The following is a 13,272-nucleotide window of genomic DNA, read 5'->3' as shown; positions in this document are numbered from 1 at the left end:
ATCATACATTTTATGTTTTTGATTTGAGATTAGTTTGATTAACGAATTGATTTTTTCTAAGAGATTTTCCAAATTAAAGAGATCATACATCTTTATCTAGATATTAAAAACTATATTTTGCATGATTTATTTTAGATCAAATTTAATTAGCAACTTGTTAAAACGTGATCATGATTTATTATCAAATACCTCAGTACAATGTAAGTTTGTAATCTATAATTTTTTTTTTTAATCACATGTATAATATGGATATAAAAATGGTATTAAAGGTATTATTATGTTAAGGAAAGACGGCAGATAAGATGGGAATATCGTTGTAACGTGCGATACGTTGAAGCGAGTCGACGAGAAAACGAAATTTGATTTCTTTTCATATTTTTATCACCGGAGCATAAAGCGACCGCGATGACGATTAGTCTTGTTCTTACTCATGGCCAGTTCCAAACCGCCTCTTGTCAGCTGATTGAAATCGATAATGGTAAGCCTCGGCTCGGTGGGTCGTCTTGTCGGAGCTTGCACCCTGTCGAGCGGTGCCCCGGGGCTCCGGAACCTGTAGCTCTGGTACCTGCACTCGTCGACGCCCGTCGTTCCACTTCCACTTCCTATTCCAATTCCGCTTTCGGTTCCAGTTCCAATCGCAATTTCAGCCCGGCTCATACGCGTGCCACTCATCGATCGGTAACAAGCGTTCGGGAGCGGCTCTGTGTCCTCCCGGAAATAACTGAAAGTCAAAGCCCCACAATTTTAATAATGACGAAGATAATGGTGATCCGAAACGACGAAGGAACGACATTCTGATCGATCGATCTCATTTTCCCGTTCTCCTCCTTCACTTGGACATGATTTACGTACTCGTGAATGCTTGCTAGATGCAAAGGAGCTGGTGTTCTGGCCATTCTAGAACGTGGCTGCCTTGATACATGATGACTCTGACGAGATCGTCGATTACGCTTATCCGATGGTTGATTTGGAAGTCCACACGGTATCAAACCGGTTAACTTGTAATATTCCAGAAATACTCGTGCGAGATTTCGACCGAGTCTGTAATCTATTATTATAATCGATAATTAAGGACGAATATTTGTATTTCTCCTTGTTTCTTACTCTTTATTCTATTATCTATTCAAAGTCAAAGACAAAGTCATTTGTTTGTGTTACATCAAAAGGATACAACTCTCTTCTGTATATGGTAAAATATCCGGTGTTCCCTTCTTATAATAGCCATACATTGATACTTGTACGGTATAGCAATTGACGTGTTCTTTTAGAATGGAACATAGATATCGACGTGCTGTTCCAGCTTTGTGAGGATCTTGATTATACATCGTGTTTCCTAGATCGTAGTCCTCCGTGTGTTGAGCGAGCAACTTTGGTAGAACAATGTGTCTCTCGTACCTAAGAGGCTGGCAGCCGTGGAGTTAGATTATGATACGCAAAAGTGAGGATCGTACATAAAAAAATTTCATAATTTATTTTCACACTATCTGTGCTCATTTGAAGAATGATTAGAGTTACCTATATACGTCTTCGTACGTGTTCCCGTAAACAAAGACTCCCGTTGCGTTTGTATGTGCATGTAGATCTAAAACGCAATCTAATGGCGTATGCGTGTTCTTATCTAAAGATTCTAACATGGATTTGGTTGCCGATAGTGTTGGGTGGATCCATTCTGATATACGATTCCAATTTCGATTCAAATCCATGCCCATCAAAGTAGATCTGTCATAATATTAGTATATGTTCGTATGCATTTGAAAATAAATTTTACTGTTAGGATGATACGCTGATATAATTACCTGTAATTACCGAAGAAAACTCCATCGGGATTGATCATTGGCACAATTTTAAATATCACGTAATGCCTGAGTACCTGAGCGATCGGATGAGTGCTGACTAAAAAATCCATGAGTCCTTGACAAACAAACGAGGACGGTGATTCGCCTGGATGAATTCTCGCAAGAATCACCACTACTTTCCTTGCTAATTCCTTATCGTCATCCGTATCGGATTTTATGGTGATTAGTTCGACCTTCCTCTTTTGAATCGATGTAGCTAAAGTTTCTCTGTGAACATAAGCTATTCTGGTGCTGAGATTATTCAAATGTCCGAGGTACCGATTGTAAGAATACGGATAAGTTAAAGCGAATTGGTAGACCTCGTCTTCTCGGTCGAAAGCGAATGCAAAACTAAGCACGTAGTGATTCTGATGTTGCGGTGATTTATAATAAAAAAGCTGAAAAAATAAATTTTACAAAGGCACGTTAAATGACATTAAATTAAAAAAAAAAAATGCAAGCATAAATCGTACCTGATCCCGTGGTATCCTTTGCCATTTTGGTCTTCCGTTGCTCTTAACTAATGGCGCCATACCAATTCGAAAGAGATTCATGCTCCTCGATATGTTCACTATGTTGAATATAACACGTTGATTGGATCTTACGTTGTCAACGGTGAAGTTAAACCACAAGCGAAGCCGTGGGCTGCAGGTATCCGGTCTTATGAAGAGATCGTACTCGAACTCTGAAACGAGATCCACTCGGCCCAAGTTACCGGTTTCGAATGAGGCATCGAAACAGATGTGTCCCTTCTTTGCTTTTCCACTGTGACCGGGTGGACGTATTACAAGTTTATTTACGTTTCCCAAACCACCTTCGGCATCACTGTCCTCGCTCTCTGAAACCAATTTTATTTTTAACTTATTGTATCGATGCTACAAAATATTTCCCTCGATTTACGATTATCGTTACGAAATGACCTAAATCATATATAATAGTAACTCTTTGAAACACATTGCAGTTGCTTTTTGTTTTGTTTTCCTAACGATGAAAGATCACACGTAATTCAAGTTGTCGTCTAACCGGCTCTTTGATAAAGACTGGTGTGCTCTAAAGGGTCGCGTCCTTCCCCGTGAAAGGCCATTAGCCGCGCGAATAAGCTCTGTTAAGGTTATCCAGCTGGTAGCAGACACAGCGAGAGACTGAACGTTTCGAGCAACTCGAAAAGCATGCTAGGTGTTACCCGCCTACCTACCAATCTACGTGATAACAAGAAACACCGATCTCAGTTTGGATTTCAAGCTAAACGGCTGATCCTCACGTTGCCTCTCGTGTTCGTGCTTATACCAAAAAAAGAATCTGGTAAGTTCGTGATTTCGCGTGGGTGATTCCAGTCAGGGCGGATCATTCCGTCATGGATTCTCGCGTGGCTGCCAAGCGTCAACCGATCTCCTTTCTCGTTCGAGACCTCTCGACGGGGCTATCTTGTTTCTTGGTGAGAAGGTTAAAGTAAAAGTCGTTCCAAGTCACGTGATTTACGACGATCCTAATCATAGCGATAGAAAGGAGAAGAAGCTATTGAATGGAGAGACGATGGAGTATGTGAGAGATACATGTTTTCGTGATTCGAAGTTATTTCTTTGTTTAAAACGTTTTCAAGTTTTAAGAGGATTATTGTGTAGGAACGATTTAAATACACCAAATTATAGTTTTATATCGTATAATCGAGTCATCAGGTTCAAAGAACCATAGATTATTGAAATTCAATCGTAAACTTTTAATATTAGGAATGCATTTAACTTTAATAACTTCTTCGAAATGGAAATAAAAATTTTCATATCAATATTCAAGTCTGGCTTTATTTTATCTTATAAAAAAAAATTGAAATGAAAATTCTATTTCTATTTAGAAAAGAATCTATCATTAGAATATAGACACAGGAATCGCCAATCTATTTCTATCGAATAATAGGAGACGTAAATGTTACGGTCGATGACGATAATGTTTGAGGTCAGTGTCTGTAATCTTGACGGAGGAAATAGGAAGAGCTAAGGGTAGTTCGTTGGGTTATAGCATTCTTGCGTCAAGACCTCGCGATACAATTGTCAATAATTCACGAAGAAAGCTAAAAAGGTACGATAACATCTACGTATTTGATATAATGTTATATGGCTGGACGGTGACTTCGTCTTCGTAGAAATCAAGCAATACTTCCCGATAAGTATTTTTACATTTTCAAAGAATTTAGATCAATTCACAAAACTGTATGGCATTTGATATAGGATCGCGTGTATTATACCAATTTTAAACTTTCTATCTTGATTATTTACAAAAGATTGTTTATATCTTAAATGAAGCTATTCTGGATGTCAGGTTTTATCATTAACAATCTAAAATTATTTTAGCAATACAAAACTCGAGGTTTAGACCTCGAAGATTTGATAGAACAATTTCGTCGGCAATATTTGCGTGGATATTTCATCACTATGTATGCACGAGCGAAAGTAGTTGCCAAATGTCAGGGTGCAATGGGTGGAGCACGTGACCGTATCAACCGATGATCCTCCTCGCGTGACCCTCTCGACGGCTTCACACTCTCTCCCTCTTTCTCTTCAATTCGATCGATCTCTTCTAGCTAAGAATTCCATCTGAGATCCTTCCTTCCTTCCTTATTTTCATCGAACAGGAGAAGAATAGATAGGTGAAGGAGTACGTGTTATGGTGCCCGTCACGAAACATGCGATTGAAGCTCGAATTTTCATAATCTCGGAAAAGTTACGATAGCGTGCGTACGTACCAGTTTCTTCACCATTGGACATTTTGGCAGTTGTTGTCGAGAGTCTCCTATACCGAACTGGACTACGCGAGCAAACAGACTTGGCGACACTATGTCCACCCAGGATCAACGATGGTTTCCTTGGTTCTGTTAAATCGATACATGAACCTCTATGCTATCCGTTATCTAGATTATTTCCTTTTGTAAATCATCTGCGTGTCCCTTAAAATGTAGGTATAGATAAATAGGGTACGAACTTATTACCTTCTTCACTTTCATCTGACTCTAGTAAAAATAATATGTAAAGTAATGGACGAAGTTTTGATCAGTATGTCGTTGCTAGACCATTCGATCGTATCACCTTTAATGACTCTTTCCTGATAAATCTCGTAGATCGAGTTACGAAGATTAAATATACAGATTAAGTATACACGTGTAAAGACTTGAACATATGTCTTTTCTTTGGATTAGTTGTCCTAAAGCTATTCTATTACTCGAACCCTTTTGAATATTTATAATGGACTTCTGATCCTTTTGACAAACCATTTCATTCCTATCTAGAATCTATATTTTAATATAGAAATTATTATTAAATTTTATTTTTTAAAATATTCTTTTACAACCCTATTATTTTTGAAGCTCGTTTAAAATAATGAATTAGAGATTTTCGATTTAACAAATTAATACGATATCTTTGTTGAACGTGGAAGAAGTATTTGAGAATCACTGATACAATTTACAGATTACCGTCTGCGTCTTTTGCAGATGCGCGAGATAATCTTCGAAGAAAGCGCGTGAAGTTTCGTCCATCGTATTTGCGTAGAGAGAAAGAGAGCGAGAGAGAGAGAGAGAAAGAGAGAGAGAGAGAGAGAGAGAGAGAGCGAGAGAGCGAGAGAGAGAGAGGAGGGGAAGTGGGAGAGGGAGAAGAAGAGGTGAAAAAGCTCGAGAGTAAAGCGATGTTGAACATTATGCGCATGCGTATAGTCTGAAGCAACCCTTAGAGTAGGGAGACTTCAGCGCAAACGGGTGAAATACATGATATAGGGTGAAGGAAGGGAAAACAGAGAGAAAGAAAGAAAGAGAGAGAGAGAGAGAGAGAGAGAGAGAGAGAGAGAGAGAGAGAGAGAGAGAGAGAGAGAAAGAGAAAGAGAGAGAGGCTGCGTAGGTGTAGAAACACAGAGCCCAGAGCTCTGAGGTAGCATGACATTTTTCTGGACTAGCTGTGTCGTTGGTAGTTCCTGGTTGGCTGTCGACTGCCCTCTTCCCCTGAGCTTTGCCTGGGATTCCCTGGTGAATGCTTCTCTCCTCCTCCCATTCCTCTCCTGCCTCCTCACTCCCACCTCTCTCTCTCTCTCTCTCTTTCTCTCTTCGCCAATTCGAAATATCCATGTGTTGGTACGTTTCGTTTCACACACGCGAGAGTGAATGACTGGTAGAACGCGGGAGATCGATATTCGAAACCCCTCTGCTGTCTGATACTTCCCCTCCTGGCGGAGTCGGCGAGTCCAGTGGCGTAGGAAGAAGGGAACGAGGGCTCGTGAGCGGGTGCAACCAACTCGATGTAACATTGAATCCGAACGAAAGTATCAGAACAAAGAGTAAATTGTGACCATCATAAATTGAACGTTACTTGAGAACGTGCTGTAATGATTTATGTGTTGCGTTAGAATATAGAGGTTGATTTTTCAATGTATCCAATTGTGAATTCAATTTTGAATGAAGATTTTTTTTTTATATATTAATCTTTTAGCACGGTTGTTTTTTCATCGGGCTTCTCGCGTAGTTATAAGGAAATCGATTAATCTGGATTTGAATTTATTTTCTGGTCAATGCCCTCATTTTAAGATAGGACATCCGATTAGGCCGTTAAAAACAGGAAAAGACATAGAAATTTGGGCGGACCGTAACGACCGGGAAATGATTTTACGAGGGCGCAGGGAACACCCTGCCAAAGGTTCTGCCAATTTTCACTTCGACGTCTGCGCAGACAAGTCTTCGATATTGCGCTCTCCTACTTTTCCTCCTCCTGTTACTACTACTACCAGCTTTCAAGCGCCTCGTCGCTCCGAGGTACTTGCAAGCCCTAGTTTCCCCCAAAGCAGACTTCCACCCTACCACGAATCCGTCTGCGCATGCGAATCATCCTCTCCCGTTATTCTTTTTCTCTTTTCTTTTCTCTTTCTTTTTTTTCTTTTTTCTTTTCTTTTTCTTTTCTTTTCTTTTCTTTTCTTTTTTTTTTTTTTTAATTCAACGAAAGCTCTCCTTTTCGCGGTTCCTCCCTTTCGAAAGAGGATCAAATAGATTTGATGGATGCTGCCACAACTATCATCCAATTTCTGAATCGATTGGAGCTCGAATTCCTCGATCTTTTTCAAAAATAACAATGCAAAGTGGCATTGATAATAGATTAAAATCAGCCGAATTGAAAAATAGTAATACTCCAATTCACGTTCGTTTACTTCGGTCAGTACACTATAATAAATTCATGAAGCACCGATTCGTAAATAAATCACGATCGACGAAAGGGGGTTGAGTAAGGGGCAAGGAGGAACAATAGAAAGGAGATCGCGAACGATGGAATGCTAGAAACCGTACGTCACCCTCCTCGTTTTACGATTCACCCCACAAGAGTCGTCATCGAGGGTGAAGTCTCCTCCCGTTACTCTATACCAGTCAGGTTTGCCAACTCGTGAAATTGAAAACTCGGCTAACCCGAGCTCGACTCTTTTCTCTTCTCCTTCTTCCTGGTCTCGAACGCCTGCGCGCTATCGTTCTCACCTAGCGTCTTCTTTTTTATCCTTTCCTCTGTATGCCATACTCCAGCGTGTATATATATGCAGCATATATACAACACAAATACGCGCGTACACCCCTTCTCTTAAAGTTCCACCCCTCTTTCGTTCAGGGTCGTGGGGGTGGTAGCGTTGGTGGTGGAGGTGGTGGTGATGCTGGCGGTGTCCGGAGGGTGCAGCCGGTACCATCAGAGCCTGGCCTCCTCAGTTTAGTTACCGCACCACATAAAGGCATTGCGTTGTAGACACCGTTATAACCCGCAACATTCTTAATCTTTGATTCTACATATTCCTCATTTTTTGGCCCTTTGATTCGATGTATAACATATAATTGTGTGTATATATATATATATATATATATATATATGTATGTATAAATAGCATATATATATATGTGTGTATATACATATATATATATATACATTCGTACACGTTGAAAATACATAAAACATCGTCGTCGTCGTCGTCGTCGTCGTCGTTATCGTCGTCGTCGTCGTCGTCGTCGTCGTTGTCGTCGTTGTCGTCGTCGTCGTCCTCATCGTCCTCACAGTTTAAGGAGAACACAAACGAAAGAAACAAAGAAAGAAAAGTATTGTATCGTTGTTCAACTACGTACGGAGGAGAGGGAGATCGTGTTCGCGATCGAAACGGAGAAAGAGAGAGCGAGACCGAAAGAAAGAGAGAGAGAGAGAGAGAGATCGGTTAACTACTAAAGGAAAAAAATCTAAATATTGCTCAAGCGCATGTGTGTATCTTCGTGAGTTTTACTTCCACGTGCCCACGGTGTTCATCTCGAATCCGTAGATTTTATGATTCCATTTATTATTTCCGATCATCACCCTGCACCTTTCTCTCCCATTTCCTCGGCTTCCATCTCGCTCCCCTTCTCTCTCCGTTTCTCCGGAAGTCGGCTCTCAGCTTCCGATCATTGACCTCCCTTCATCGCATCATCGCCGATCTCAAGGTGAAAGAAGGACAGAGATAGAGAGATAGAGATAAATATATCCGATCTTTCTCTCTCGTACTCGTAAAGACTATCCTTGAATTCTTCGTCCGGAAGATTCTTCTTCGATCACGTGAAGATAACAAGAGGATATATCACGGGAGGAGGAGAAATTGTGGGGAGGAGAAAAGGTGGGGGCGAGAAAATTATTGTGTCGGAAATTTAAGAGAGAAAGAGGACCAATCGGCGGGGACGAACGTGTTTAATCGTTTTTCTTCTTTCTTTATCTTTTTTTTCTCTCTTCTCGTTCGTTGGCGCCCAGTGAAAAGAAGAAGAAGAAAAACAAAGTTATTGTTAAAAGTAATTCAATTTAAAAATTCAATTTAAAATAAAAAAAAAAAAAAAAAAAGAAAAAAAGAGTAAGCGAGAAAGAGGGATTCCTTAGAGTCACGTCGTACGTATTTCGCGAGAAGTCGTTGAAAAGATTTTCCGATATTCTTCTCTTTTTTAAATTCGTTTAAGAAAAAGCACAAAGAGAGAGAGAGAAAAAATCCGAGTCACGCGAACACACCCATCCGTCGTGATAATATACGTATCACCGTCGTCCTCGTCGTTGTCCTCGTCAAGTCGTCGTCAGGTCGTCGTCTTCGTCGTCGTCGTCGTCGTCGTCGTCAGGCCGTCGTCGTCGTCGTCATCGTCGTCGTCGCCGGTAAAAGAAACGTCTAAAAACCCGGTCGTCGTTCCGTTCTGCGCCCAGATATCGGCATCCTCCAACCACTGATTTTCATCGTTAACCGGTATGTTCGTTTCTTTCTTTACTTTCGTTGTTTATTATTATTATGTGCTTATTATTAACCTTAAACCCGAATTATTATTATTATTATCGTTGATTCCTCTTATCTCGTTATATTATCGTTGTTGTTATTATTATTGTCATTACATTATTATGATTACATACACCATTGATTATGTATTATCAAACGTTCTGCCGTTTTTTTCGGTACCGGCAGAAACGTGCGTTCCATCCACCATATTGTATTCTATATGATCGTCTCTCCTCGATCGCCGATCCGCTGATCCGGCGGCTTCAATTTGTCTTCCTATTTTCCGTTTCTTTAATTATATATTATTTATGATAATTGGTGATTTAAGAGATATATTTTTTGTTCTTTGCCATTGTTTAAATCGAAGTTGAAATATCGATGGAAAACGTTCATCTCGTAACATGTTTCAACGATATCGTGCCGTAGACATCGAGGAGGAAGATCAGCGTACGTCGATCAGAGGGGAGAGATTTAGCCCGTGAGGTGTCGCTCGCCGCGGTGCAACTTTGTATCCCGGAGAAGTTAGGGCGTGGCACCCTGAAAGCGCGAGCACACACGAGAATGCGATTCAGACCGACGCCATCATCTCTCTTTTCCAATCCAAGAACGCCATGCGAAGCATCGAACCACGTATAAAGCCATGATTTTTCTTCTTATACTTCGAGAAAAAAAAATGAAATTAACTCGTACGAACGAGCCTAACATCGGTCATTCTCATAAATCCAGAATAAGATAAAAAGAAGGAAAATGTGGAGGAGGAGGAGGAGGAGAATTAAAAAGGGAATATGAAAAAGTAATATGAAATGATCAAAATAATACGAAACGAAAGAAATAGATAAATAGAGAGAGAGAGAGAGAGAGGGAAAGAGAGAGAGAGAGAGAAAGAGAAAGAGAGAAAGAAAGAGAAAGAAAGAGAGAGAATAAAAAAGAAAGTGGTAAACACAATATGGAGAGCGTCCAGAGCGTGCGCAAGGGTACATCCGGATCCACGATGGACCGTGTCCTCGATCAACCGGCACCGTGGCTCCTTCTCGAGGACAAGCAGGAAGTCTCGAGAGGGACACTTCCGGCCGTGACGGCCCTGATCAAAATGGTGCGTGAGAGATGAAAGTGTAAGCGGAAAGTAGTTCGCTTTTATAAACTACCCTCTTCCTTCTTGCCCCTACTTCGTATCTTGCGATTAGCCGTTGAGGAAGATTTCGTTGACAGTGAGATTTGAGACAAAAAAAGAAAAAAAAAAAAAAAGAAAATACAAGTTCGGTTCGGAGCCCTTGTTTTTTACCTATTTATTTGTATCCCTTTCCCACTACAAATTGATGCATCATTCAATTCTTCTAGACTGTTCTTTCTTTTCTTTATCTTTTTTTTTTTTTAGAGTAGAACTTTTCGGAAATAACTGTCGTAATATCAAAGATTTACCGATTTGCATCCACTATCGGCGTGGGGTGTAAAAGGCATAAGGGAGGAGAGAGAGAGAGAGAGAGAGAGAGAGAAAGAGAGGAAAAGAGAGAGAGAGAGAGAGAGAGGGAGAGAGGGAGAGAGATCGGCAGGTCTAGTGGAACCTTAGGTATTGATCGTTTCTGGGTCCATGTGACGCGCCTGCGTTTCGCTGTGGGGTGAAGTCGTAGCGAGGGTAAACGCGAACGGAGAGAAAGAGATGGAGAGAGAACTATATCGGGGTTCATATACCCCCGGGGTAGCTGCAACTTTCCTCCATGCCGGCAACCAATCAATGGAGCTTCTACTTACTTCTCTCTCTCTCTCTCTCTCTCTCTCTCTCTCTCTCTCTCTCTTTCTGTCTCTATCTATCTCTCTCTCGCTCTCTATCTTTCTCTCTCGTTTCCTATCTCTCTCTCGCACACACACATACACACATACATCAGCTTAGTCTTGTTCACCGATTCGCACACGGTCACACCCATTAAAGCAACGTAATGTCACTGATGCCAACTCTGTCTCTTTTTTCTCTCTTTTTTTTTTCGTGGTAATGACTACCATAGATGTTTCATTCCTCTAATAAAAGGTACCTCGGACTTGGCTTCGTATGTTTCAGCGTCATCAACTTTTCATTCCGTATTCGAAATCATTATCTATATTTTCGTTTTCGTATCTACGAGCATTGATCGTAGAGTACTAAAGTTACTTTTTATAAACCAAAAAGGTAACCCTGTATCCACATACAGATATCCGCAATTGTTTATCTGAACGTTAATGTCTTATACGTTTATAGTAATAATCTCGTATACTTTTAACCTTTACCCTTCGGCTTTCTCATTTCTTAACGTGCAATGCCACGAATCTATTTCAGTAAGCTTTTTGCGTAGAAAAAAGGCACAGAGAGTTAGTCAGTGAAAGAGAGACAGAAAAAGAAAAAGAGAGAGAGGGAGAGAGAGAAAGAAGGAAGGCGTATCCGCGGACATTAAGCTATATCGATCGGCCGGGCTTTCTAAATGTGTTCTCCAGTATCACGACCGAGGAACGATGCATCGCAAAACTTACCGATCGATCGAGACTATACTCCGCCGGTACGAATAGAAGAAAAAAAACTTAGAGAAAGAAATGAGAAATAGAGAAACTATACTTGCTTTCGTATCAACTAATTTATCCGATTCCCGATGATTTCTTATTATCTATAGCTACTCCTCCATTTTATTTTCATGCACGCGACAGCAACAATTTCTATTTATCTTATGTAAGAGTTCATAAGATGTATGTATATGTCTTTACGTAAATATATATATATACATACATACATACATACATACATACATACATACATACATACATACATACTTAGGTAGACATGTAGATCATACGAAACAATATGTGTAAGGTTTCTTTCGACTATCTCTATTATGAGAATTTCATCAGCAGTAGTGATTCTTTTCAAATTTCCCGCGTTACTTCCTCAAAATAATTATCACCTTTACGAATAACATTTTCGTTGCTTTTCGTTCATGCATACACGGTTACATATGTATATAATAAGGATCTATATATATATACGAATAATCCTACAGTCAAAACAGAGAATTTCTCACAACACCGAACAAATTAATTGGCTTGTAATTAACGCGAGGAGCCACGACGATTACGTGGCTGCTTAATTGATTTATCACCCTCTTCAAGTCCGTCAACCAGCCGAAGAGCGTTCGATAATTTCATGTGAGAAAGAGAGAGAGAGAGAGAAAGAGAGACATCTCTCTTGTTTCTAACTATATAGAGAGACATCTATGTATACCTTGTCTCTATCTATTTTATTTATATATTTTTTTATTATATATATATATATATATATATATATGTTCTCTTAACTTTATATCTCGTCTGTCACGTTGAAAGATTCACCATCCATCATCGGCGATGTTCTCATTAAAATGGATTCATTCATCGATGTTTTTCAATTCCGTCGTTACCATCACTTACTTCTTACCTCCTCTTACTTCCGAAGCTAGGTTACCGTTTTAAAATAACCTCGCGTAATTCTCCTTTCGCTTTATGTATGTCTACATACGTACAATGAGACGAAGATATCGAAAATTTAATGGAAGTATCGACGATTTCTTCTGACCCCGTACTAGGGTTCAATAACCCCGAACAGCCGGACAGAATTTTGACCGAACTATGGCCGACGTGCAATTACATCCGTCCCTTTTCTAATGCGGATCGATGACTGCCGCGTAGGTCTAACCCTCGAAAAATATAAATTACGACAGCTGGATCATGACTAGACGGAACGGAACGGCAGTCGAGTCGGCTGCGTTTGCTTCCATTCTTTGAGATACACGATCGTTACGAAACCTTTCCCCCCTTACTGTGGACGACTATTTTTTTTTTATTATTTTTTTTTTTCTTTTTTTTTAATTTCTTTTACCCTCGATAATTAATTGCTAATTGCAATATTTCTTTTAATCCTTTTGATAATAGATTATTTAATTATTAAGAGTATACTGATACCGATTAAAAATAAACCGACAATTGCGTTCATTAATTTTCTAATTTATTATTTATTTAAAGATTTATCTGATCGCTTTCTAATTACGAAGAATTAACAGGGTAAACGATCAAACCGATCGGATGGATTAAACGTAAGTCCTTTTCTAAGTAGATATCATATTATTTCAATCCAGCATATAAAATAATTCGATAATATTATTTCAAT

General features: G+C 39.7%; 2 protein-coding genes across 7 annotated transcripts in view; one reads left to right on the top strand and one right to left on the bottom strand.

The window, feature by feature from the left end:
• LOC124425578 (ELAV-like protein 1) overlaps positions 1-13,272 on the top strand; it is a 44,268-nt gene that overhangs the window by 734 nt on the left and 30,262 nt on the right. The window contains exons 1-2 of one of the 5 annotated variants that reach the window (XM_046966100.1): positions 7,543-7,676; positions 7,894-9,083. The exons of 1 other annotated variant lie outside the window; for it this stretch is intronic. The gene's annotated coding sequence lies outside the window, so the exon portion shown is untranslated. Of the gene's footprint in view, positions 1-7,542; positions 9,084-9,536; positions 10,223-13,272 lie in introns of those variants that run through there. 3 more of the 5 variants (XM_046966102.1, XM_046966103.1, XM_046966099.1) reach the window with 3 other exon arrangements.
• Positions 156-5,942, bottom strand: LOC124425576 (cytosolic carboxypeptidase 6). 2 transcript variants are annotated; one of them, XM_046966094.1, is made up of 8 exons: positions 4,809-5,942; positions 2,859-4,737; positions 2,309-2,673; positions 1,797-2,233; positions 1,516-1,719; positions 1,172-1,395; positions 853-1,048; positions 156-721 (listed from the first exon to the last, which is right to left on the bottom strand). In XM_046966094.1, exons 2-8 carry the CDS (start codon positions 2,917-2,919, stop codon positions 382-384), a joined length of 1,827 nt encoding a protein of 608 aa, XP_046822050.1. In that variant the 5' UTR covers positions 2,920-4,737; positions 4,809-5,942; the 3' UTR covers positions 156-381. The 2 variants fall into 2 exon arrangements, with proteins under 2 accessions (XP_046822050.1, XP_046822049.1); XM_046966093.1 differs by having other exon boundaries at positions 2,859-5,942.

Source organism: Vespa crabro, chromosome 7 (genome assembly GCF_910589235.1).
Source record: "Vespa crabro chromosome 7, iyVesCrab1.2, whole genome shotgun sequence".
In the NCBI taxonomy this organism is placed as follows: domain Eukaryota; kingdom Metazoa; phylum Arthropoda; class Insecta; order Hymenoptera; family Vespidae; genus Vespa; species Vespa crabro.
This window is presented reverse-complemented; position numbering and strand designations above follow the sequence as displayed.

What these genes read in the sequence shown, in the direction of transcription:
- LOC124425576 (XM_046966093.1), bottom strand. Translation starts at nt 2,919, where the DNA reads ATGGCCTTTCACGGGGAAGGACGCGACCCTTTAGAGCACACCAGTCTT. An exon ending in AAAGGATACCACGGGATCAG is followed by an intron (nt 2,234 to 2,308) that starts GTACGATTTATG and finishes TTATTTTTTCAG; the next exon opens with CTTTTTTATTATAAATCACC. An exon ending in GTTTTCTTCGGTAATTACAG is followed by an intron (nt 1,720 to 1,796) that starts GTAATTATATCA and finishes ATATTATGACAG; the next exon opens with ATCTACTTTGATGGGCATGG.